General features: G+C 47.0%; 3 protein-coding genes across 3 annotated transcripts in view; all 3 read right to left on the bottom strand.

Moving 5' to 3' along the window:
- LOC127314057 (peroxidase P7-like) overlaps positions 1 to 20,866 on the bottom strand; it is a 50,236-nt gene extending 29,370 nt beyond the window's left edge. The window contains exons 1-2 of the mRNA XM_071824247.1: positions 20,596 to 20,866; positions 20,466 to 20,498 (exon numbers count right to left, since the gene is read on the bottom strand). Coding sequence (XP_071680348.1) covers positions 20,466 to 20,498; positions 20,596 to 20,817 — 255 coding nt within the window. The 5' untranslated portion in view covers positions 20,818 to 20,866. The remainder of the gene's footprint in view (positions 1 to 20,465; positions 20,499 to 20,595) is intronic.
- Positions 20,867 to 21,478: 612 nt separating this feature from the next.
- On the bottom strand, positions 21,479 to 22,897 carry LOC127312176 (uncharacterized). Its single transcript, XM_051342636.2, has 2 exons — positions 22,141 to 22,897; positions 21,479 to 22,054 (listed from the first exon to the last, which is right to left on the bottom strand). The coding sequence occupies exons 1-2, from the start codon at positions 22,895 to 22,897 to the stop codon at positions 21,585 to 21,587; spliced, it is 1,227 nt and encodes a 408-aa protein (XP_051198596.2). The 3' UTR covers positions 21,479 to 21,584.
- A 185-nt stretch (positions 22,898 to 23,082) lies between these two features.
- On the bottom strand, positions 23,083 to 25,152 carry LOC127312175 (uncharacterized; the record flags this gene model as incomplete). Its single annotated transcript, XM_051342635.2, has 3 exons — positions 23,083 to 23,677; positions 23,765 to 24,085; positions 24,292 to 25,152. Coding segments are annotated over 3 exons (1,686 nt in total), but the record flags the coding sequence as incomplete, so codon positions are not given.
- Positions 25,153 to 26,884: the final 1,732 nt, after the last annotated feature.

Below are 26,884 nucleotides of genomic sequence, written 5' to 3'. Positions count from 1 at the left end.
TGGGCTACCCCGGAGAGGACCCGCCAGATTGTCAGATTTCAGGATCGCGCCCCTCAAACTCGCGATTTCCTTGACTTCTGTACCAGGACCCTTTCGATGGTTTATAACTCCATGTTTCCTCGGAACGTTCAACCAAAAACTCTTCCCGAGTTAATGGAGAAATTCAAGGATGCCCACAGGATCCATGACTTTGTCAGAGCTCAACTGGTAGCTGGCGCCAGATTTGCTCTTATCATGATTCAAATCTGCCACTCAAATCTTGACCTGACCCAAGTTGTTGCGAAAGTTCATGAGAAGGTAAAGCGCCGAAGAGTTGGTGTCGACCGAATCAACACGAAGGTTTCGCCTATAGCCGAAGAAATGATTGAAGACCTTCTTCGGATGGATGCCGACTTTTTTGCAGATGGTCATTATGCTGATTTTCTTGGCGCTGCTCCTGAAGAAAACAGAATTACCCTTGATGACATACTGAATCATGACTAATTATTTTCCTTTGGTAGATAACTCTTCTTTGTGACCCATGATTGTGATTATATTGTGAAACAATCATCATATTTCTATATTTGTCTAGCCCCCGAGTGTTTCGGTGGCTATTTACTGTATTTGTATATTGCGAGGTTTTGAACCAAGGCATTTAGTTAATATGTATTTATGGCGAATATCAGCCCCCGAGCTTCTTTATTGAGTACTATTTTGTATTTTTATTGACTCACGAGGTATTTTAATACCAAGGCAAGGTTTTTCTTTTTTGAGGAACTATATTGAAATTCGTCGGGTCAAAGACTTTGAGCATGTCGATAAAGAAGAGTTATATTGACACTATCTTTATTATATTGCAGCACCGCGAGCCCGCCTCATTAAAAACCTTTCCCGGCCCCACTCGGTGCCCCGGAAAAGGAAAAGAGTGCGTCTGAAAACTCGCGGGCGTTTCAGTACATTGAAGTTTTACAAGGACTATATTTCGACTCTAGGCGTAGAACCGCCTGAGTTGCGCCACGTTCCAGGGGTTTTGCTCCTCCACCCCTGTCTTCTTGTCCTTTATCCTGTATGCTCCTCCTCCGATTACTTCCGTGACAATGTAAGGGCCAAGCCATGGTGACTCGAGTTTTTCATGACTTTTTTGCGTGAGCCGAAGAACTAGGTCTCCCACCTGAAATGATCTCGGCCGCAAACGTCGACTGTGGTAATTCTTCAAGTCCTGTTGGTATTTGGTTACCCTTGATAGTACTTCGTCTCGAGCTTCGTCGAGTGCGTCGACGTCGTCTTCCAATGCTATCTTGGAAGTTTCTTCATTATACTCTGTGACTCTGGGGGAGTCGTGCTCTATTTCTATTGGCGATGCGCCTCTGCTCCATGGACCAGGAAAAACGGGGTCTCCTGTGTCGCTGTATTTGGTGTTGTTCGGATGCTCCACAAAACACTTGGTAGTTCGTCTGGCCAGGTATGTCGAGCTTTTTCCAGTGGTCCTAACAGGCGTTTCTTGATGCCATTGCAGATGATGCCATTGGCTTTCTCGACTTGCCCATTGGTTTGAGGATGTGCAACTGACGCGAAGTGCAATTTGATACCCACTTCTTCGCAATAATCTTTGAATTCGTGGGATGTGAAGTTACTGCCATTGTCTGTGACGATGCTGTGGGGCACTCCAAATCTGAAGACGAGTCCTTTTATGAATTTTACTGCGGATGCTCCATCTGGTGAATTTATCGGCTTCGCTTCTATCCACTTTGTAAATTTGTCGACAGCTACTAGCATGTACTCCTTTCCTCCTGGCCAGGATTTGTGTAACTTGCCCACCATATCAAGTCCCCATTGGGCAAAGGGCCATGACAATGGTATTGGTGTTAGTTCTGCTGCTGGAGAGTGGGGTTTTGCGGCAAACCTTTGACACGCGTCGCAAGTTCTTACTATTTCCTTAGCGTCCTCGATTGCTGTCAACCAGTAGAATCCTGCCCGAAAAACCTTGGCTGCAATAGCTTGACTACTTGCGTGGTGGCCACATATTCCTTCGTGTACATCCTTCAAAATTATTCTTCCTTCTTCGGGTGTAACACATCTTTGCAGGACGCCTGAAATACTTCGCTTGTACAATTCTCCTTTGACCACCGTGAAAGCTTTGGAGCGTCGAATTACTCGCCTTGCCTCAGCTGGATCATCGGGTATTTCTTTCCTGAGGATGTACGATATGTACATCTGCATCCATGGTATCTGTATCACCATGACCAGGTCCTGATCTTCTTCTTCCTCTTGCTTTTCCTTGGTAGCCCCCGAGGGTTTCTTCTCCTTCTTTTTTGATTTTGTCGATTTGGTGGACCTCTCTGTTATCTCTTCCCAGAATACACCTGGCGGAACTGCAAGGCATTGCGACCCGATGTTTGCAAGAACGTCGGCTTCGTCGTTGCTCAATCTACTAATATGATTTACTTTGCATCCATCGAACAACTTCTCGAGCTCGTTATACACCTCCTTGTATGCCATCATGCTATCATTGACTGCATCACATTGGTTCATGACTTGCTGAGCCACCAATTGTGAATCGCCAAAGATTTTTAATCGGGTTGCACCGCAAGCTTTTGCCATCTTCATCCCGTGTATGAGAGCTTCATATTCTGCTTCATTGTTAGATGCGTTAGGGAACGTCATCCGAAGGATGTACTTCAACTTGTCGCCTTCAGGTGATATGAGTACTACTCCTGCGCCAGCTCCTTCTAGTCTTTTGAACCCATCAAAATTCATGGTCCAGGTTCTCGACAAGTCTGGAGGTCCTGTGTTTTGCAACTCCATCCACTCTGCGATGAAATCCGGCAGAACTTGCGACTTGATTGCTTTTCTTTTTTCATACGTGATGTCCCGAGGGGAAAGTTCTATTCCCCAAAGGGAGACACGACCCGTAGCTTCTGGATTGTTTAGTATATTTGACAAGGGAGCTTCATTGACCACTATGATCGGGTGTGCCGAAAAATAATGGCGCAATTTTCGTGCTGTTGTGAGCACTCCATATGCTAGCTTTTGGTACTGAGGGTACCTTTGTTTTGATGGCGATAAAACTTCGTTGACGAAGTATACTGGTCTCTGTACTCCGTGGAGTTTTCCTTCTTCTTCTCTTTCGACAACTAGCACCGTGCTCACCACTTGGGACGTGGCTGCAATATACAACAGGAGAGGTTCCTTTTCCTTCGGCGCCACCAGAATTGGTGGTGTCGAGATTGTGCGCTTCAAATCCTCGAAGGCTCTATCGGCCTCTTCGTTCCACTGGAATTTATCTCCTTGCTTTATTAGAGCGTAAAATGGTAACGCTTTTTCTCCCAACCTGGCGACGAATCTGCTCAAAGCTGCGACTCGCCCAGTTAGCGGCTGTATTTCTTTCAACTTTGTTGGCTTCCTCATTGTTATGATAGCTTGTATTTTGTCGGGATTTGCTTCAATCCCTCTTGCTGAGACTAGAAATCCCAGAAGTTCTCCTGCTGGGACGCCAAAGGAACACTTCGTCGGGTTCAACTTGAGGCATAATTTGTTGAGGTTGTCGAAGGTTTCCTTGAGATCCTCGATCAGTGTTGCCCCCTCTTTTGATGTTATGACGACATCGTCGATGTATACTTGCACGTTTTTCCCGATCTGTGTCGCCAAACACTTCTGCATCATCCTCTGATATGTTGCTCCCGCGTTTTTTAAACCGAAAGGCATTGTTCTGTAACAAAACACGCCGTAAGGTGTTATGAACGCTGTTTTGGCCTCGTCTTCTTCTTTCAATCTGATCTGGTTATAACCAGAATAAGCGTCCAGGAAGGAAAGACGTTCACATCCAGCCGTGGAGTCGATAATTTGATCGATCCTCGGGAGGGGAAAGTGATCCTTTGGACAGTGTTTATTGAGACACGTAAAGTCGACGCACATGCGAAGGACTGTCGTGTGTTTCTTCGGCACCATCACTGGGTTAGCTACCCATGTGGCTTCTGTAGATATCTCTTTGATAAAACCAGCTTCCTCAAGTCGATTTACTTCTGATAGCATAGCTTTGCGGTTTGGTTCCGAAAAACGCCGCAGAGGTTATTTGATTGGTCTCGCTAGTGGATCCAAGTTTAGGTGGTGCTCGGCAAGTTCCCTGGGTACTCCTGGCATGTCAGCTGGACACCATGCGAAGATTTTCCAGTTCTCACGGAGGAACTCGACGAGCGCGCTTTCCTATGCGATATCCATGTCGTTTGCGATAGATGTCGTCTTTTTCGGGTCTGTCGGGTGAATCTGCACCTCCTTAGAATTTTTCTTGGTATTGAAAGTTGATTCTTTATTTGGCCTTCCAACGTCTGGCAGTACGTCGTAATCGGTCATGCTTTTTGACGCCAAATACTCAGCTTGCATCCCAAAAGTTTCTGATAGCCGATGAAAATCCTTATCACACTTATCGGCTAAGGCAAAGCTTCCTTTGACTGTGATTGGTCCCTTTGGTCTAGGCAACCTCCACAACAGGTATGTATAGTGTGGCACCGCCATAAATCTAGCATATGCTGGTCGTCCCAACAGAGCGTGGTACTGCGACGGAAAATCTACGACTTCAAATTCCAGCCTCTCGATTCTATAATTTTCTCGGGTCCCAAACTGAACGTCGAGATTGATCTTCCCCAATGGATAACTTGGTTTCTCCGGTGTGATGCCGTGGAACCTTGTGTCTGTTGGCTTCAAGTTTGCTAAGGATATGTTCATCTTCCTCAATGTATCTGCATACATAAGGTTTAGGCTGCTGCCGCCGTCTATGAACACTCGGGAGACATCAAATCCCGCGATAACTGCTGGCAGAATAAGTGCTGACTACCCTGGTCGAGGAACTTGCTGCGGATGATCTGCTATGGTGAAGCCAATATCTTGTCCTGACCAATTGAGATACTCCACTGTTGGTGGAGGCATTTTTTCTGCCATAAACACCTGTCGTGAGATTACTTTCTGAGCTCTATTGGATGGCCTTCCCTTCTGAATCATCGACACCGCTCCGTTGGAGTTAGGATCAACATAAGGTGGTGGTGGAGGTGCTGCCACTATTCTGAGCTGATGCCGATTGTCGTCTGTAATCGCGGGAGGAGGCGGCAAGTGAATCTCGCTTCTGGGTTCTCGAGGATTTCTCTGTGTTGCCCGCGCGTTAGCGTTCTCTGCATATCTTAGCATTGCCTGAAAATTTCGACAGTCTTTCTGCAGGTGCCCTGACTGTCTTTTACCGTTCTTTGTCGAGGAAAAAGTGCATTTGACACGGCCCATTCATCACCCCTTCAGGGGACACGAAAGGCCTTGGGAACCTAGGCCCGCTATTTTGCCTGTTGCTGCGAGAATCATCCCTGTTATCGCCTCGCTGTTCACTGCTTCTCTGATAATCATCTCTGTTGCTTCCTCCTGTGTTTGCCCGAAAACCTGCCGAAATTTGCCCTGGAGCGTCATAGTTCGGGTACTGCCGAGGAAATCGTCGCCTCGGTTGATAATTTCGGCCACGGTCCTCCTCTGGCGACCTGTGCCGTTTGTTGTGGACAGCGTCTTCTCCATCTGCCCATCTGTTTGCTATCTCCATTAACGCAGATACTGTCTTTGGATTGGTCCTTCCTAAGTCCTCGACAAAATCTCCACGCCTGATTCCTGCGACAAACGCATCTATTGCTCTCTCGTCAGATATATTTTCTGCCGAGTTTTTGATGATATTCCACCTTTGGATGTACTTTCTCATTGGCTCATCTGGTTTTTGTCGACATGCTCTTAACTCCTCTAACGACGCAGGTTTTTTGCACGTGGATCTGAAATTCTTGACGAACACATCCTCGAAACTTTCCCAGCTGTCGATAGATCCTGGAGTGAGTTTCTTTATCCAAGATCGTGCGGCTCCACTCAAATGCACCTGGATGCTTTGCATAGCTGTTGCCCTGGTTCCTCCTGTGAGCTTTACTGTCTCGAGATAATCAACTAGCCAATCCTCTGGATCTTGAAGGCCGTCGAATTTCTTGAAGTTGTTGGGTAACTTGAATCCTGAGGGGACTCGAGTTTTTCGGACTCTCCTCGTGAAGCATGGCAAGCCGCACATATCTTCGTCATTAAGCTCCGGAGATTGCCGATGATCCCTTCTGCTTTGCCGCGCTCTGTCGACCCTTGCTTGTGCTGCTGTGTCTCTTGCTCCACTTGGTCCTTCAGGTGCTGCCGCTGTTGCTGCTGCAGGTCATGGACTATTTTGCCTTGCCGCTCCTTCGGGAGGCGTTGATACAAACCCTGTCCCCATAGCTCCAACTCCTGCTACCGCCATATTGTATAGTGTTTCCCTTGGATCACCTGGAGGTGGTTTAGATGCAAGGATAAAAGCATGTGTCGCCATATACCCAGCCTCTGGTGTCTTAGGGATGATATTTCCTCTTGTATCTATCGACATGAAGGACATGTCGAGGTTTTGGACCAAGTGCTCTCTTTCAGCCTCGGGTATATGTTGCAACCTTGATCTTGCTCTGTTCCGAGCCTCCCTGTGGCTATCACCCGAAGTTCTAGACTGTCGACTTAGATCTGCCCTTCTCCTGCTGGATGCAGAAGCTGCCTCCTTTCTCCTGTTTAACTCGGCTGTCTGTTTTTCCAATTCTCTGGCAGCTCGTGCGAGCCTATATTGATATGCTTGTAATTCCTCTGGTGTGGCCGTGGTAGCCATTGGTTCTGTACCATTCATAGCTCTCGCGGCTCTGTCCCACGCTGCTTGTGAAAGTTGAACTCTGTCTCGCGGCTCTGGCCCGACGTATTTGTTGCCCAGGCCTTGTCGCAGATTGGAGGGATCGACGTATGGATTTCCCAGATCGTCGAAAGCCTCAGATGTTTCCTCTTGATCCTCAATGGCATAAATCTGATGATATTTTGTATTCAGATCTATGTTGGGTTTGGTGACATCATCGTTGAGATTGATGAAGACCTTGCCCACTGTGATAGATTTGTCGATGAAGTCGTAACTGTCGACATCGCTTGAGCCATCGCTTATATATGAGTCCGCAGATGACTCAAACGACATGTCGTTGAAGATCTTGGCGAGTTTCTCTCTTGCTCTGGTGCTGACGTAGCATGTCGACGAAGTTTCTTCTTCTCCTGACTCAGTTGACGATGTATAGCTTGAAAAATCGGAATCGATTGCCGACGATCCCGACGAAATCGGAATTTCGACACGATACGATCCTTCCTTCTCGACGCGAAAGTGAAATCTTCCGAACGTCATCTCCATGGGCTCCGCCAGATACGCATATGCATCCAAACGGGAGGGTGGGTGAGGAACAAAATCGACAGGACCAGCAGCGATCTGTTTACCTCGATCCATTGCGTTGCTTGCGGTTGATGATGTCGAAGATCTTGAGCGTGCCATCGAGATCAGATCCTTACGCCTCTAGTTCCCACAGACGGCGCCAATTGACAAGGTATCAACTTGTCAATGCCTACGGATTGTAGGCTAGGGTTTAGTTAGAAGTAGAGGGCAAGTAGATCTCGAAGGTTTCAGCCGAAAAGTACTCGACGATTATGAAAACTAGGGTTCGTAACAATGATTCGATGATCTCTTCATCCCTCGACTCCCCCTTTATATAAGAGGCGGAGCCGAGGGCTTCGTTTTATACAAGTTACAGAGTCCGGGATGGTTTCTAACTCATCCCGCCAGATTACAAATAACACTTCCTATTACAACTCTAACTTTCCTCAATATATCTTGGGCTCCCGAATCTTCTTATTCTTCGGGTATCGGGCCTTCAGTAAACCCCGGGTACTATCTTCGGCAGGCCCATTTGGGATGCCTATGTCAATGGTGTTCAAAGCGTTCATACTAATATCATTGCTACTAGCATGCAAATAAGATTCCATAGGTTTTTTAATTTTTGCAGCAAACAATCCATGTCTTAACTCAGGAAATAGATTAAAAACTTCATAGTTGCTTTCCATTATGCCAAACTAGTGATAAACAAGAAACAAAAAGATGCAATTGCAGGATCTAAAGGAAATAGCTTCGAGCACTCACCCAGAAAATAGCTTAGTTGCCGAGATCCGGAGTGTGAGTGCCTTTTACCTTTCCTCCCCGGCAACGGCGCCAGAAAATAGCTTGCTGTCCAGGACTGGCGCGTGGTTGACGAGGGAGGAAATCTCTGTTGTGTAGCTTTTCATTCCCCGGCAACGGCGCCAGAAAATAGCTTGATGTCTACGCACACTCATTTTCCTGTAGACAATGTTGGGCCTCCAAGAGCAGAGGTTTGTAGAACAGCAGCAAGTTTTCCCTTAAGTGGATCACCCAAGGTTTATCGAACTCAGGGAGGAAGAGGTCAAAGATATCCCTCTCAAGCAACCCTGCAATTACGATACAAGAAGTCTCTTTTGCCCCCAACACACCCAATACACTTGTCAGATGTATAGGTGCACTAGTTCGGCGAAGAGATAGTGAAATACAAGCGGTATGAATGAATATGAGCAGTAGTAACGGCGCCAGAAAATAGTTGATGTCTACAACTGGTGTGCAGTCAATGGTGGTAATATTGCAGGAAGTACAGATGTAGTAGAACAGTAAACAAGCGATGATTGCAGTATTTGGGAACAAGGCCTAGGGATCATTCTTTCACTAGTGGACACTCTCAACATTGATCACATAATAAAACAACTCTACACTCTCTTGTTGGATGATGAACACCATTAATTATGTAGGGCTACAAGAGCACCTCAATGCCGGAGTTAACAAGCTCCACAACATTCGATGTTCATATTTAATTAACCTTAGAGTGCATGATAGATCAACACAACTATACCAAGTACTAACATAGCATGCACATTGTCACCATCACACTATGAAAGGAGGAATAGATCACATCAATACCATCATAGTAATAGTTAACTTCATAATCTACAAGAGATCACAATCATAAACTACGCCAAGTACTACATGATGCACACACTGTCACCATTACATCATGAAGGAGGAATAGAGTACTTTAATAACATCACTAGAGTAGCACATAGATGAATAGTGATACAAAACTCATATGAATCTCAATCATGTAAGGCAGCTCATGAGATCATTGTATTGAAGTACATGGAGAGAGATTAACCACATAGCTACTGGTACAGCCCCTTAGCCTCGATGGAGAACTACTCCCTCCTCATGGGAGACAGCAGCGGTGATGAAGATGGCGGTGGTGTCGATGGAGATGCCTTCTGGGGGCACTTCCCCGTCCCGGCGGCGTGCCGGAACTGAGACTCCTATCCCCCAGATCTTGGCTTCGCGATGGCGGCGGCTCTGGAAGGTTTCTCGTACCGTGGCTTATTCGTCTCGAATATTTAGGTCAGGGGGCTTCTTATAGGCGAAGAGGCGGAGTCGGAAGGGTTACGGAGGCGCCACACAACAGGGCGGCGCGCCCCCCTCCTGGGCCGCGCTAGCCACCTCTGTGGTGGCCCTGTGGCCCTCCTCTGGCCCCTCTCGGGTGTTCTGAAAGCTTCGTGGAATTATAAGATGCTGGGCGTTGATTTCGTCCAATTCCGAGAATATTTCCTTACTAGGATTTCTGAAACCAAAAACAGCAGAAAACAGGAACTGGCACTTCGGCATCTCGTCAATAGGTTAGTTCCGGAAAACGCATAAAATCATCATAAAGTGTGAACAAAACATGTAGGTATTGTCATAAAACAAGCATGGAACATCAGAAATTATAGATACGTTGGAGACGTATCAATGTATCGCCGGTAGTATCCTGCGAGGCCCAAAAATCCGCGAAGAGCTCGTGGCGACTGGGGCGTTGGCCAGGCGGCGACGGCAGCGACCTTGTCCGCGTCCATCGCGACACCGTCGGTGGAGATGACGTGGCCCAAGTACGCGACGGAGGTCGTGCCAAACGAGCGCTTCGAGCGCTTGAGGTGAAGACGATGCGCTCGAAGCTCGTTGAAGATGATCGCCACGTGCTGCAGGTGCTCCGCCCAGGATGCGCTGTAGATCAAAAATATCATCAAAGAAAACAAGCACAAAGCGGCGTAAGTAGGGGCTGAGCACGTCGTTCATCAGAGCCTGGAAGGTCGCCGGTGCATTGGAGAGGCCGAACGACATCACCAAAAACTCGTAGTGGCCATGGTGAGTGCGGAACGCCGCCTTGGCGATGTCGTCCGGGTGCATGCGCACCTAATGATAGCCCGAGCGCAAGTCGAGCTTGGTGAAGAAGCGCGCGCCATGCAGCTCGTCCAGGAGCTCATCCACGACGGGGATGGGGAACTTGTCCTTGGACGTGATGGTGTTGAGGGCGCGGAAGTCGATGCAGAAACGCCACGTGCCGTCGGTCTTGCGCACAAGGAGCACGGGGGCGCAGAACGGTGACGTCGAGATCCGGATGATGCCCTGTGCTAGCATGACCGCCACCTGGCGCTCGAGCTCGTCCTTCTGCAGCTGGGGGTACCGGTACGGCCGCACAGCTACGGGTGCCGTGTTTGGCAGCAGGTGGATGCGGTGGTCACAGGGTCGCGAGGGAGGGAGGCCCTGCGGCTCGTCGAAGAGGTCGCCGTGCTGCTGCAGTAAGTCGGCCAGGAGCGGATGCGCCTCGTCTAGCGCGGCGGCCATCAGGTGGAGCTTCGGGGATGTGCCAGTGCTGCCCACGCCCGTCCAATGAACACGGCGGCCGCCCTCGCGCCAGAAGATGAGGGACAACACGTCGAGGTCCCACAGGATGGGGCCTAAGGTGCTCAGGAAGTCGAGGCCGAGGATGAAGTCGTAGCAGCCCAAGTCGATGCCGACACAGTCGATGGACAACGGCTCTTCGCCCTGGCACGTAAGACGATCCCCGTTGGCGACGGTGATGCTGTACTTCTCCGATCCCGCCGGCTGGAGAGCGAGGCGGCGCATGGCGGTGTTGGACAGGAAGTTGTGCGTGGAGCCCGTGTCCACCAGTGCAGTGAGACGCTCCCCATTGATCGTCACCAGGAGCAGCATCGTCTTTGCCGTCTTGATGCCCGTGATACGCGTACAGCACGCGTCCGTTGGGAACCCCAAGAGGAAGGTGTGATGCGTACAGCGGCAAGTTTTCCCTCAGTATGAAACCAAGGTTTATCGAACCAGTAGGAGCCAAGAAGCACGTTGAAGGCTGATGGCGGCGAGATGTAGTGTGGCGCAACACCAGGGATTCCGGCGCCAACATGGAACCTGCACAACACAAACCAAGTACTTTGCCCCAACGAAACAGTGAGGTTGTCAATCTCACTGGCTTGCTGTAACAAAGGATTAGATGTATAGTGTGGATGATGATTGTTTGCAGAGAACAGTAGAACAATTGCAGTAGATTGTATTTCAGATGTAAAGAATTGGACCGGGGTCCACAGTTCACTAGAGGTGTCTCTCCCATAAGATAAATAGCATGTTGGGTGAACAAATTACAGTTGGGCAATTGACAAATAGATAGGGCATGACCATGCACATACATGATATGATGAGTATTGTGAGATTTAATCGGGCATTACGACAAAGTACATAGACCGCTATCCAGCATGCATCTATGCCTAAAAAGTCCACCTTCAGGTTATCATCCGAACCCCTTCCAGTATTAAGTTGAAAACAACAGACAATTGCATTAAGTATGGTGCGTAATGTAATCAATAACTACATCCTCGGACATAGCATCAATGTTTTATCCCCAGTGGCAACAGTACATCCATAACCTTAGAGGTTTCTGTCACTCCCCCAGATTCACGGAGACATGAACCCACTATCGAGCATAAATACTCCCTCTTGGAGTTACTAGCAAAAACTTGGCCAGAGCCTCTACTAATAACGGAGAGCATGCAAGATCATAAACAACACATAGACATGAATTGATAATCAACATAACATAGTATTCTCTATCCATCGGATCCCACCAAACACAACATATAGAATTACAGATAGATGATCTTGATCATGTTAGGCAGCTCACAAGATCCGACAATGAAGCATAATGAGGAGAAGACAACCATCTAGCTACTGCTATGGACCCATAGTCCAGGGGTGAACTACTCACTCATCACTCCGGAGGCGACCATGGCGGTGTAGAGTCCTCCGGGAGATGAATCCCCTCTCCGGCAGGGTGCCGGAGGTGATCTCCTGAATCCCCCGAGATGGGATTGGCGGCGGCGGCGTCTCTGGAAAGTTTTCCGTATTGTGGCTCTCGGTACTGGGGGTTTCGTGACGAAGGCTATTTGTAGGCGGAAGGGCAGGTCAGGGGCCACACGAGGGGCCCAGGAGACAGGCCGGCGCGGCCAAGGGCTGGGCTGCGCCGCCCTACCTCCTGGCCACCTCGTGGCCCCACTTCGTTGACTCTTCGGTCTTCTGGAAGCTTCGTGTGAAAATAGGCCCCTGGGCGTTGATTTTGTCCAATTCCGAGAATATTTCCTTACTAGGATTTCTGGAACCAAAAACAGCAGAAAATAGCAACTGGCTCTTCGGCATCTCGTCAATAGGTTAGTTCCAGAAAATGCATAAATATGATGTAAAGTATGCATAAAACATGTAGATATCATCAATAATGTGGCATGGAACAGAAGAAATTATCGATACGTCGGAGACGTATCAGCATCCCCAAGCTTAGTTTCTGCTCGTCCCGAGCAGGTAAACGATAACAAAGATAATTTCTGGAGTGACATGCCATCATAACCTTGATCATACTATTGTAAGCATGTATAATGAATGCAGCGATCAAAACAATGTAAATGACATGAGTAAACAAATGAATCATATAGCAAAGACTTTTCATGAATAGTACTTCAAGACAAGCATCAATAAGTCTTGCATAAGAGTTAACTCATAAAGCAATAATTCAAAGTAAAGGTATTGAAGCAACACAAAGGAAGATTAAGTTTCAGCGGTTGCTTTCAACTTGTAACATGTATATCTCATGGATAGTTGTCAATGTAAAGTAATATAACAAGTGCAATATGCAAGTATGTAGGAATCAATGCACAGTTCACACAAGTGTTTGCTTCTTGAGGTGGAGAGAGATAGGTGAACTGACTCAACAATAAAACTAAAAGAAGGGCCCTTCGCAGAGGGAAGCATCGATTGCTATATTTGTGCTAGAGCTTTGATTTTGAAAACAAGAAACAATTTTGTCAACGGTAGTAATAAAGCATATGTGTTATGTAAATTATATCCTACAAGTTGCAAGCCTCATGCATAGTATACTAATAGTGCCCGCACCTTGTCCTAATTAGCTCGGATTACCTGGATTATCATTGCAATACATATGTTTTAACCAAGTGTCACAAAGGGGTACCTCTATGCCGCCTGTACAAAGGTCTAAGGAGAAAGCTCGCATCGGATTTCTCGCTATTGATTATTCTCAACTTAGACATCCATACCGGGACAACATAGACAACAGATAATGGACTCCTCTTTTATGCATAAGCATTCAACAATTATTAATTTTCTCATATGAGATTGAGGATATTTGTCCAAAACTGAAACTTCCTCCATGGATCATGGCTTTAGTTAGCGGCCCAATGTTCTTCTCTAACATTATGCATGCTCTAACCATTTTAGTGGTAAATCTCCCTTACTTCAGACAAGACGGACATGCATAGCAACTCACATGATATTCAACAAAGAGTAGTTGATGGCGTCCCCAGGAACATGGTTATCACACAAGCAACTTAATAAGAGATAAAGTGCATAAGTACATATTCAATACCACAATAGTTTTTAGGCTATGTGTGCCATGAGCTATATATTGTAAAGGTGAAGAATGGAAATTTTAAAGGTAGCACTCAAGCAATTTACTTTGGAATGGCGGAGAAATACCATGTAGTAGGTAGGTATGGTGGACACAAATGGCATAGTGGTTGGCTCAAGGATTTTGGATGCATGAGAAGTATTCCCTCTCGATACAAGGCTTAGGCTAGCAAGGTTTATTTGAAACAAACACAAGGATAAACCGGTGCAGCAAAACTCACATAAAAGACATATTGTAAACATTATAAGACTCTACACCGTCTTCCTTGTTGTTCAAACTCAATACTAGAAATTATCTAGACCTTAGAGAGACCAATTATGCAAACCAAATTTTAGCAAGCTCTATGTATTTCTTCATTTATAGGTGCAAAGTATATGATGCAAGAGCTTAAACATGAGCACAACAATTTCCAAGTATCACATTGTCCAAGACATTATAGCAATTACTACATGTATCATTTTCCGATTCCAACCATATAACAATTTAACGAAGAAGATTCAACCTTCGCCATGAATATTATGAGTAAATCCTAAGGACATATTTGTCCATATGAAACAGCGGAGCGTGTCTCTCTCCCACACAAAGAATGCTAGGATCCATTTTATTCAAAAAAAAACAAAAACAAAAACAAATCGACGCTCCAAGCAAAGTGCATAAGATGTGATGGAATAAAAATATAGTTTCACTAGAGGAACCTGATAATGTTGTCGATGAAGAAGGGGATGCCTTGGGCATCCCCAAGCTTAGACGCTTGAGTCTTCTTGATATATGCAGGGGTGAACCACCGGGGCATCCCCAAGCTTAGAGCTTTCACTCTCCTTGATCATATTGTATCATCTCCCTCTCTTGATCCTTGAAAACTTCCTCCACACCAAACTCAAAACAACTCATTAGAGAGTTAGTGCACAATCAAAATATACATGTTCAGAGGTGACATAATCATTCTTAACACTTCTGGACATTGCACAAAGCTACTGAAAGTCAATGGAATCGAAATATCCATCGAACATATCAAAACAGGCAATGCGAAATAAAAGGCAGAATCTGTCAAAACAGAACAGTTCGTAAAGACGAATTTTATTGAGGCACCAGACTTGCTCAAATGAAAATGCTCAAATTGAATGAAAGTTGCGTACATATCTGAGGATCACTCACGTAAATTGGCATAATTTTCTGAGTTACCTACAGAGAATTTTGCCCAGATTCGTCACAGCAAAGAAATCTGTTTCTGCGCAGTAATCCAAATCTAGTATGAACCTTACTATCAACGACTTTACTTGGCACAACAATGCATAAAACTAAGATAAGGAGAGGTTTCTACAGTAGTAAACAACTTCCAAGACACAAAATAAAAACAAAGTACTGTAGTAAAAACATGGGTTGTCTCCCATAAGCGCTTTTCTTTGACGCCTTTCAGCTAGGCGCAGAAAGTGTGTATCAACTGTTATCAAAAGACGAAGTGTCAACATCATAATTTGTTCTAATAATAGAATCAAAAGGTAGCTTCATTCTCTTTCTAGGGAAGTGTTCCATACCTTTCTTGAGAGGAAATTGATATTTAATATTACCTTCCTTCATATCAATGATAGCACCAACAGTTCGAAGAAAAGGTCTTCCCAATATAATGGGGCAAGATGCATTGCATTCAATATCCAAGACAACAAAATCAACGGGGACAAGGTTATTGTTAACGGTAATGCGAACATTATCAACTTTCCCCAAAGGTTTCTTTGTAGAATGATCAGCAAGATTAACATCCAAATAACAATTTTTCAGCGGTGGCAAGTCAAGCATATTATAAATTTTCTTAGGCATAACAGAAATACTTGCACCAAGATCAGATAAAGCATTACAATCAAAGTCATTGACCTTCATCTTAATGATGGGCTCCCAACCATCCTCTAGCTTCCTAGGAATAGAAGCTTCGCGTTCTAGTTTCTCTTCTCTAGCTTTTATGAGAGCATTTGTAATATGTTTCGTGAAAGCCAAATTTATAGCACTAGCATTAGGACTTTTAGCAAGTTTTTGTAAGAACTTTATAACTTCAGAGATGTGGCAATCATCAAAATTTAAACCATTATAATCTAACGCAATGGGATCATCATCCCCAATGTTGGAAAAAATTTCAGCAGTTTTATCACAGGCAGTTTTAGCAGTTTTAGCAGTTTTAGCAGTTTCAGGCAGTTTTTCGCACTTTGCATTTGAAGTGGAAACATTGCCAACACCAATTATTTTACCATTAATAGTAGGAGGTGCAGCAACATGTGTAGCATTAGCATTACTAGTGGTGGTAATAGTCCAAACTTTAGCTATATTATCTTCTTTTTCATTTTCTTCTCTTTCCCACCTAGCACGCAATTCGGCCATCAATCTTATATTCTCATTAATTCTAACTTGGATGGCATTTGCTGTAGTAACAATTTTATTATTATGATTTTCATTAGGCATAACTTTCGATTTCAAAAGATCAACATCAGCAGCAAGACTATCGACTTTAGAAGCAAGTATATCAATTTTCCCAAGCTTTTCTTCAACAAATTTGTTAAAAGCATTTGTGTACTAATAAATTCTTTAAGCATGGCTTCAAGTCCAGGGGTGTGTTCCTATTATTGTTGTAAGAATTCCCATAAGAATTACCATAGCCGTTGCCATTATTATAAGGATATGGCCTATAGTTGTTACTAGAATTGTTCCGGTAAGCATTGTTGTTGAAATTATTATTTTTAATGAAGTTTACATCAACATGTTCTTCTTGGGCAACCAATGAAGCTAACGGAACATTATTAGGATCAACATTAGTCCTATCATTCACAAGCATAGACATAATAGCATCAATCTTGTCACTCAAGGAAGAGGTTTCTTCGACAGAATTTACCTTCTTACCTTGTGGAGCTCTTTCCGTGTGCCATTCCGAGTAATTAATCATCATATTATCAAGAAGCTTTGTTGCTTCACCAAGAGTGATGGACATAAAGGTACCTCCAGCAGCTGAATCCAATAGGTTCCGCGAAGAAAAATTCAGTCCTGCATAAAAGGTTTGGATGATCATCCAAGTAATCAGTCCATGGGTTGGGCAATTTTTAACCAAAGATTTCATTCTTTCCCATGCTTGTGCAACATGCTCAGTATCCAATTGTTTAAAATTCATTATGCTACTCCTCAAAGATATAATTTTAGCAGGGGGATAATATCTACCAATAAAAGCATCCTTGCATTTAGTCCATGAATCAATACTATTCTTAGGCAGAGATAGCAACCAATCTTTAGCTCTTCCTCTTAATGAGAAAGGGAACAACTTTAATTTTATAATGTCACCATCTACATCTTTATATTTTTGCATTTCACAAAGTTCAACAAAATTATTGAGATGGGCAGCAACATCATCAGAACTAACACCAGAAAATTGCTCTCGCATAACAAGATTCAGTAAAGCAGGTTTAATTTCAAAGAATTCTGTTGTAGTAGCAGGTGGAGCAATAGGTGTGCATAAGAAATCATTATTATTTGTGGTTGTGAAGTCACACAACTTAGTATTTTCAGGAGTACCCATTTTAGCAATAGTAAATAAAGCAAACTAGATAAAGTAAATGCAAGTAACTAATTTTTTTGTGTTTTTGATATAGCGTGCAAACAAGATAGCAAATAAAGTAAAGCTAGCAACTAATTTTTTTGTGTTTTGATTTAGTGCAGCAAACAAAGTAGTAAATAAAATAAAGCAAGACAAAAACAAAGTAAAGATATTGGATTGTGGAGACTCCCCTTGCAGCTTGTCTTGATCTCCCCGGCAATGGCGCCAGAAAAAGAGCTTGATACGCGTACAGCACGCGTCCGTTGGGAACCCCAAGAGGAAGGTGTGATGCGTACAGCGGCAAGTTTTCCCTCAGTATGAAACCAAGGTTTATCGAACCAGTAGGAGCCAAGAAGCACGTTGAAGGTTGATGGCGGCGAGATGTAGTGCGGCGCAACACCAGGGATTCCGGCGCCAACGTGGAACCTGCACAACACAAACCAAGTACTTTGCCCCAACGAAACAGTGAGGTTGTTAATCTCACCGGCTTGCTGTAACAAAGGATTAGATGTATAGTGTGGATGATGATTGTTTGCAGAGAACAGTAGAACAATTGCAGTAGATTGTATTTCAGATGTAAAGAATTGGACCGGGGTCCACAGTTCACTAGAGGTGTCTCTCCCATAAGATAAATAGCATGTTGGGTGAACAAATTACAGTTGGGCAATTGACAAATAGAGAGGGCATGACCATGCACATACATGATATGATGAGTATTGTGAGATTTAATCGGGCATTACGACAAAGTACATAGACCGCTATCCAGCATGCATCTATGCCTAAAAAGTCCACCTTCAGGTTATCATCCGAACCCCTTCCAGTATTAAGTAGAAAACAACAGACAATTGCATTAAGTATGGTGCGTAATGTAATCAATAACTACATCCTCGGACATAGCATCAATGTTTTATCCCTAGTGGCAACAGTACATCCATAACCTTAGAGGTTTCTGTCACTCCCCCAGATTCACGGAGACATGAACCCACTATCGAGCATAAATACTCCCTCTTGGAGTTACTAGCAAAAACTTGGCCAGAGCCTCTACTAATAACGGAGAGCATGCAAGATCATAAACAACACATAGACATGAATTGATAATCAACATAACATAGTATTCTCTATCCATCGGATCCCACCAAACACAACATATAGCATTACAGATAGATGATCTTGATCATGTTAGGCAGCTCACAAGATCTGACAATGAAGCATAATGAGGAGAAGACAACCATCTAGCTACTGCTATGGACCCATAGTCCAGGGGTGAACTACTCACTCATCACTCCGGAGGCGACCATGGCGGTGTAGAGTCCTCCGGGAGATGAATCCCCTCTCCGGCAGGGTGCCGGAGGTGATCTCCTAAATCCCCCGAGATGGGATTGCCGGCGGCGGCGTCTCTGGAAGGTTTTCCGTATCGTGGCTCTCGATACTGGGGGTTTCGCGACGAAGGCTATTTGTAGGCGGAAGGGCAGGTCAGGGGGCCACACGAGGGGCCCAGGAGACAGGCCAGCGTGGCCAAGGGCTGGGCCGCGCCGCCCTACCTCCTGGCCACCTCGTGGCCCCACTTCTTTGACTCTTCGGTCTTCTGGAAGCTTCGTGTGAAAATAGGCCCCTGGGCGTTGATTTCGTCCAATTCCGAGAATATTTCCTTACTAGGATTTCTGAAACCAAAAACAGCAGAAAACAGCAACTAGCTCTTCGGCATCTCGTCAATAGGTTAGTTCCAGAAAATGCATAAATATGATGTAAAGTATGCATAAAACATGTAGATATCATCAATAATGTGGCATGGAACATAAGAAATTATCGATACGTCGGAGACGTATCAGCCCGCCATAGCATGGAGAGAGATGATGAAGGCGGACGCGTCGACTGGCGCGTAGGTCGTGACACCGGCCTCAGTGACGGTGGCGGCTGCGAGCTCGGCGGTGAGGGCCTCAACGTCGGCGTCGTCGACGGTCTCCAGGTAGAAGAGGCGGGCGCACGTGTGGCCCGGCGCGTACTTCTCGTCGCAGTTGAAGCACAGCCCCTGGCGGCGCCGCTCAAGCTGCTCCGCAGCCGTCAGCCGCTTGAAGGGGCGAGTCGGCGCAGGAGGGCCTGCGGGCGCAGCGGCCGGTGCGGGGCGCGGCGGGGCGGTGGGCGTCGGGGCGGGTCGGGGCGCGGGACGAACGCTGCCACATTGCGTGTAGACCTACTGCATGGCGAGGGCACGCTGCTCGTAGGCTCGTGCGTAGTACATGGCCGTCTGCAGGTTCGTCGGCTCGCGCATCTCGACGTCGACGCGGATGTAGTCGGGGAGGCCGCCGACGAAGAGATCGGCGCGCTGCCGTGCCGAGACGCCTAGGGCATGGCACGCGAGCGCCTGAAAGCGGTCGGCGAAGTCCTGGACCGTGGTGGTGAAAGCGAGGCGTCCCAGCTCGGCGAGGCGGCTACCACGGAGGGTCGGCCCAAACCGCTGGAGGCACAGGTCGCGGAAACGCTCCCAGGGCGGCATCCCGCCCTCGTCCTGCTCGAGGGCGTAGTACCAAGTCTGCGCGGCGCCCCGTAGGTGATAGGAGGCGATCCATGTGCGGTCGGTGCTGAGCGTCCGCTGCCCCCGAAAAAACTGCTCACACTGGTTTAGCCAGTTTAGGGGGTCGGTGGCGCCATCGTAGGTGGCGAACTCCAGCTTAGTGAAGCGGGGCGGCTGCTGTGCCAAAGGCGGGACCTCGGGGGCGCCCTCCTGGCGGCCCGGGTTGAGGGACGTGCTCGCGGCGAAGGGGCCCGCAAACCCGCCAGGACCGCCAAGGCGGTGGGCGGGCTGCTGAACCGTCATCCGCGCTGCAGTATGAGTGTAGACGGGCGACGCGTCGGTCCATGTGGGAATCGGCGAGGGCGACGGCGGCCACCACGCGGGGCGGCCATTGCTGACGGCGGAGGCGGGCGGTGGGGGCGGCGGCGGAGCGGCGGGCGGTGGGGGCGGCGGCGGGAACGGCGGCCGGTGGGGCGGCGGCGGAATGGCGGCCGGTGGGGGCGGCGGCGGAACGGCGGCCGGTGGGGGCGCGGGTGCTGGCCGGCCTTGATCTCCGCGAGCTCGAAGCGGATGGCGAGGAGGCTGTCGGCGAGGTCCGCCAAAGTAGTGGGCATGAGGTCGAGGCCCGTGGGGACGGCGGCGGCCTGGTCTCCGTTGGCGGCGGCGGCGGCCCCCTGCAGCGCGTGCTATCCAGGAGAATGGAGGCGTCACATCCCTGCCCATATGTAACATTTCGCACACTGTAATTAGCAAGCTAGGCATTACCATGAATAGAGGTCGTACATGATGGTAATACGCATTTATGCACGTACATTGGCGAAGCAGTCGTGAAAGAAGAGCCGAAGGAGGGCGGGTGCCACCGTCGGATCGCCAGCGACCTTGTTCGCCATGACCGTCCGCACGACTCGCTGGACGTTGGGGCACGTCTTGTCGTAGTACCTGGCCGAGAGCTTGTGGTCGCCATTGACGGAGGACACGAGAGCAGCGAAGAGGACCAAGCCAAGCGCGACCCAAGAGCCCTTGGAGAAGGACATGTCTTATACTCTTATGATGCACACACACGCTGATCAGTCGATTGATCAAGTGCTTGAAATGATCGAGTGTAGAAGAAGCTGGCTAGCTTGGTTAATTGCTGCCAGTGGATGAGAGTACGAGTTGAATCATGGAAGGGATGCATGCTTATATAGTTTGGGAGTACATACGTAGTGCTTCGCTTGGCATGGTCTACGGTCTTTGTGATACCTCGTGCTTGTTGCTGGGAATTCTGACGAAGTCAGGACTCACGACCGGCCGGAACAAGAGAACAAAACATGATACTAGTAGTACAAATTAGTTGTAATACACTCGCATCTAGCGGGGTTCGTTAATTTGGGTCATACGAGTATACGACCGCGCGTCACATCGTACACTTGCAGCTGCAGTCGGCACGAGGTTCTTCCTCTCTAAGGGTGTGTTTGTTTGGGCTGCAGCTGTGGAAAATCAGCTGTGGAGAATCAGCAGTGTAGAATCAGCAGTGGAAAAGCAGCAGTGGAAGTGGAGATTTGGTGTTTGGCAAATCAGCTTTTGACGACTGCTGTTGCTGTTTGCAGAACTGAAATGTCTGGAATGCCCCTGATGCAATCAATTTTGTATATCTGATGCAGTAATTATCATGACTATTATATGAGGCTATTTGAAATATAAATGTACTTCATATTACATCTGAACATAAAACACCATATATTAGAAATACGATGTCGTTGTGGTAGTTATATTACAAAGTTGTCCCAAAGTATCCAAACGAGATACAATTTTTTCATGCCTACAAGACACCTCCTCTAGCAATGAACAAATCATCGGCTATGTTATCACGCATGTTGTTCATGCTAACATGGTCGTCTCCCAAATCATTGCCTACATTACCTCCTGATGTGGAAACAACATGGCCTGGAGGCATATAGTTCTCATCATTGTCACATCGATAGAAGTGGAGATCAAACAACTGACTATCCCTAATGAAGTTATGGAGACCCATACACGCAATGATAATCTCTGTCTGCTTCTCTAATGGATAACTTGGCACACCACGCAAGATGCGCCATTTTTGCTTCAATACACCAAATGTTCTCTCAATAGCATTCCGCAGAGATGAATGGGCATGGTTGAATATTTCTTTCTTCCCAGTAGGTGGTCCAGCAAGTCTGAACTCAGGTAGATGATACTTGGTGCCTGTATATGGTGAAAGATAGCCATCCTGATTGGGATAACCCGAATCAACTAGATAGTACCTTCCTGAATGAAATATGGTGAAGCACAAGTGAGTGATAGCATAGATGACACAAATATGATCATAAAGAAGAATGCACAAGTTTAACTACCTGGAGGAGGATGCGGAAAATTTGCTTCAAACTTAAACAATGTATCTTTGAATATCCTTGTGTCATGCACAGAACCTGGCCATCCTGCAACTATGGAGGTGAACCGCAAGTCAAAATCACACACGGCCATAACATTTTGTGTCGAATATCCATAGCGACCAACATGGTTAACCATATGAGCAGCTGGCACAGTAACCGGTATGTGCGTCCCATCGATGGCACCAATAGCACCATCGAAATGAGGTGTGAATCTAGAGTCCCGTAGCCTCTCATGCACCGTTGGGAATAGTGGATCAATAGGCTTGATGATATCTCCCGCTAACTGATTCACACAGTATAGCACCTCCGCAAACTTTCTATTGATTGTCTCCTTGCTTCTTTTGAATCTGTTCTGAACTTGTGACACAGATTGAGGACTACCAAGAGTCCACAAAAACATTCCAAGTGCCTCCTCGGAACACATGTTGGTTGATCCCTCCAGACCATACTTTTCAACCAAAGTGTCATGCAAAGAATCAAAACATGGCCTATGCATTCTAAACATGGCATAGCAATCCTTCGAGTTGCCCAAATTATCAAATACCCATTGTTGTCCAGTGTACCTTGGTTCCACCCTTGGTTTCTTCTCAAGATGCTTCTCAGAATGTGACAGAACTTGATACATAATTGCAGTATTCAGCCGTCGACGGCGTCTTCTTGCATCCATAAGTGCAGACTCGATGCCATCCTCACTTTCACTGCTGTGGCTGCTACTCATCTAAAAAAAACAGCAATAGCATCAGCACAAACAGCAATATATATGATGAAAACAGAACACAAACAGCAATATATATGATGAAAACAGAACACAAACAGCAATATATATGATGAAAACAGAACACAAACAACAATATGACGAAAATAGCACAAAGATACAATCTCAAAGTACATTATAGATACAATCCAGAACTTAGTAGTCATTACATGCAAGCATAAAGATACAATCTCAAAAGTACATTATGAGATAGGCATATAAAGCATAAAGATACAATCTCTAATTTCTCTTCCTATCCTCATATTGCATCTTCAACCAACGAAGCCGACCCTCCGATGTCTTCATGGTATGGAAGAAAGCTCGGTTTTCAAGTTTGCTAAACAATTTAGTTGCCATGTAATGCTCAACACTACCCTCAAGGGCTCCACAATCCACAACTTCTTTCATGATGTCTTCAATGTCTTGAACAATTTGGGTTGAAGATGAGACAGCCCGATCTTCATTAATGCAATGGTCAATAAAACGCTTAAAGTCTTGCTGCATTGGACTCTTCTTTTTCTTCCCCGGGCTGGCTGCAATCCTAGCAGCCCCACGCTTTTTATTCGGAGGTGTTGGTGTTGCCTCTTCGTCATCGACAATATTAACCAAATCAGCGGGCACCTCTTTTGGCACTCCCGGCATGACAGCCGATGTACCATCAACATGGGCATCCTCAAACATCTGATCCATCATCTCCAGGTTGTCCGGAGGACCTCTCTTGAAACCCGCAATAAGCTTGTTAGCCTGCATAACATTTCACAAGTTAAAAACCATAATATAATCCATCTATTTCAAAATGTACATATGACATAAACATGGCATATAACATACCTTGATCAGTTCATCCCACTGTTCCTTTGACGCTGTGATTGTTTGTTTGACCGGATCCCAACCAAGTCCAGTTGCTTTCGTTCTATAATACACCCATGCTTGGTACAATGATTTGGTTGAATCCCATTTATTTTTGAACTGCGGCCTCGAATAGGTTTTCCCTGTCCTACGAGCAAATTCGATACCTAGAATCTTGTACCCCTCCGGACTAAGAAAAGCTGTAGGTCTATTTCCTTTTTCTTTTTGATCGGCGCAGATTTCACAAAAAACTGTGGTGGACACAGCATCCCAATGTGCTTTCGGTATCTTATCATGATCCATCTAGTTACATGACCATAGAACGAAATTAACAACAATCTATCCATGTGTGAAAATATGTAAAGCACATGTACGTATTGCTATCTATATGAGCAAATAGTAAACAGCAAATTCTATTACTTATCTCCAGATTACAATGGGCCAATAAATTGCTGTTCTCCATTATCATCACAGTACAAAGAATCAAAAAGGAGGGCAGAGAGCCTCACCTTGCTGCTGGATGTGCTTGACAGGTCGGAGAAGAGGCGTCGGGGTTGGAGCTGGCCTTGGGCGCGTCGGAGTAGGTGAAGAGGACGCCAGAGAACGTAGTACGGTGAGTCGGCGGCTGCTCGAACAGCTCGCTTCTCCGGCAGCCGACGGAGACGACGCCGAGGCGTCGTTGCACGGGAATGCGTCAACGGGGCGGGAGAGGCAGAGCACGGGGCGGGAGAGGCACGGGGCGGGAGAGGCAGAGCACGGGGCGGCGGGAGTACCTCTGCTTTGGCGGCCGGGACGGGCGGCGGCGGCGGCGGAAGGCGTCGACGGGGCGTGAGAGGCGGAGCACGGGCCGGGAGGGGCAGAGCACGGGGCGGGAGAGGGAGAGCACGGGGCGGCGGGAGGAGCTCGCCGGCGGCCGGGACGGGCGGCGGCGGCCGGGACGGGCGGCGGCGTCGACGGGGCGTGAGAGGCGGAGCACGGGCCGGGAGGGGCAGAGCACGGGGCGGGAGAGGCAGAGCACGGGGCGGCGGGAGGAGCTCTGGCGGCGGCCGGGACGGCGGCGGCGGCCGGGACGGGCGGCGGCGGCCGGGACGGGCGGCGGCGGCGGGGAATTTCCTAACCCTACCTATCGCCTTCCATGGCAGTGCAGAGGAGAGAAAAAGCTGAGGTCGGGGAACGAATCGACCGGGGCACTGGGCAATTACGGGCGGACGCGCGGTGGCAGTTTTTTTGTAAAAACGGGGAACTTGCGAGGATAGATACGTCCACACCACCCGGGAAGCGGCAGAAAATCTGGAGAAGCTGCCCTCGCCCCGCTTCCCGCAAACCTGCTCCCGCAGTGTATTTTCTATCCCGCTTCCGGCCAGCGCGGTTCAGAATTTAGCTGTTTGTTTTTTGTTACCGATTCTACAAAGCAGAAGCGGGGAAAAAGCAGTAACAAACACAGCCTAAATAAGGAGCTAGCTCTTGATTATTTTATGGAGTGGATCCTGTCATTCTGACTTTCTCAGATCACGCATGCGTGCGTGTTCATATGAACTCGTTTCTAAAGACTGCTTGGTATGTTGTGGTTGCCAATGTTGATGACCGGTTTCGATAAAAAAACGCAAGTCACCTCTTAACAGGTTTCGGAAAAACTCGTGCAGCTGCATGGCTTGAAGGAGAGAGCTCACGTCACCTCGGGACCATTTTCTTCATGCATACTTGATAGTTGATACCTTATGCTCAAATTTCCAATTTAGTGCTCGAGGGAGCTCCTGTATGCCGACCATGGAGGCTAGTACGGCGGGCACCACACCCACTCACCAACACCCACTCACCAGGTGGCGGATAGTTGGGCCGCGGCCCAACAGTAGCAGCCTAGCAAGGGTAGTTTTCGTTTTTTTTTCCTAATACCGGTTCCAGAAACCCTTGTGACGCTGAAATGGCTCGTGTCACATCTTGACCATTTTTCTTCATACCCATTTGTTGCCTTATGCTAAAATTTTATAAAACCTCCCACGCTCGGGGGATAACGTCCTCCAACGCAGAGAAAAAAACGTAGCGGTAGAGAGCAGCGATGCCACTTTGAAGCCAAATAGGCACGAGATTATTGCTCTCCTTGTGCCATGACCATCATGTTTCAAAAAAATAATTATGGGGGCATCAAACCCCATGCCTGATTTTGAAAAGTATGGGGCGGAACCAGGCCCGAGCGTGTAGGTGTGCGGGCCTCACAGGGCCCTAGAATTTTAGGGGCCCCAAAGTTTGGCAGCCCATTAAGCAGCTACACTGTCAATTCTAAAAAAAAAAACAATGCAATGTCGCGGAGTCTGGGAAGTGGGAACTAGATCTCATAGTCGGGCTGCCCTGCGTATTGATTGGTGATTGTTCTACCGAAGACCGAAAGGAGCGACCGATGGCATAGTGGCAGGAGGGCCCTACTAGGTAGCGATGTAGCATCGATCCAGTAGATGATTTGACTCCTGTCTCGCGATATACCGAGTAGTGTCATGAACCGTCGAGCCAACGAGGCATCACCATCGGGACTCAAGCCATGGAGGCATGGATCCCTAGGCCGCCGTCAGGCACGTCTTTTCCCCATTCTCGGCCGATTGTGAAAACTGAATCGAATCCAACTAGGTGTGTGCACCACTGCGTGTCTTCTCCCGCCCTAGGTTTGTGCGTTTTATAAGTTTGCTCCAATAGTTATCAATTTGTGTTTTAGTAACCCAATGATCCAATCCTGATCAACTTTAGCATGGATCAATCCTTGTGTTTTCGGTCATTGGTGCACCTGTTCGATCAGACTAAGAAATGAGACCATGTGAGTTTTAGTTAGCAATTTTGTTAAATATTTATTGATGATGCCGCATTCATCCTATAATTTTAGCACCCCATCAAAATCTATGCGATAAACTTTTCTTATGTGATAGGGCATGTGTTAGAGTTTCTCACAGGCCCCAAATAATGTCAGACCGGCCCTGGGCGGAACCCCCTATCTTAGGGCATGTTTTTGAAAAGTTGGGATATCGAACACCATGCCCTTTTCCTCTCTTTCATTTCCTTTGCTCTCCAACTGAGGTTGTGGTGCACACATTGTTTGATACCGATTTCACACAACTT

This window comes from Lolium perenne, chromosome 7 (assembly GCF_019359855.2).
Source record: "Lolium perenne isolate Kyuss_39 chromosome 7, Kyuss_2.0, whole genome shotgun sequence".
Lineage (NCBI taxonomy): Eukaryota > Viridiplantae > Streptophyta > Magnoliopsida > Poales > Poaceae > Lolium > Lolium perenne.
This window is presented reverse-complemented; position numbering and strand designations above follow the sequence as displayed.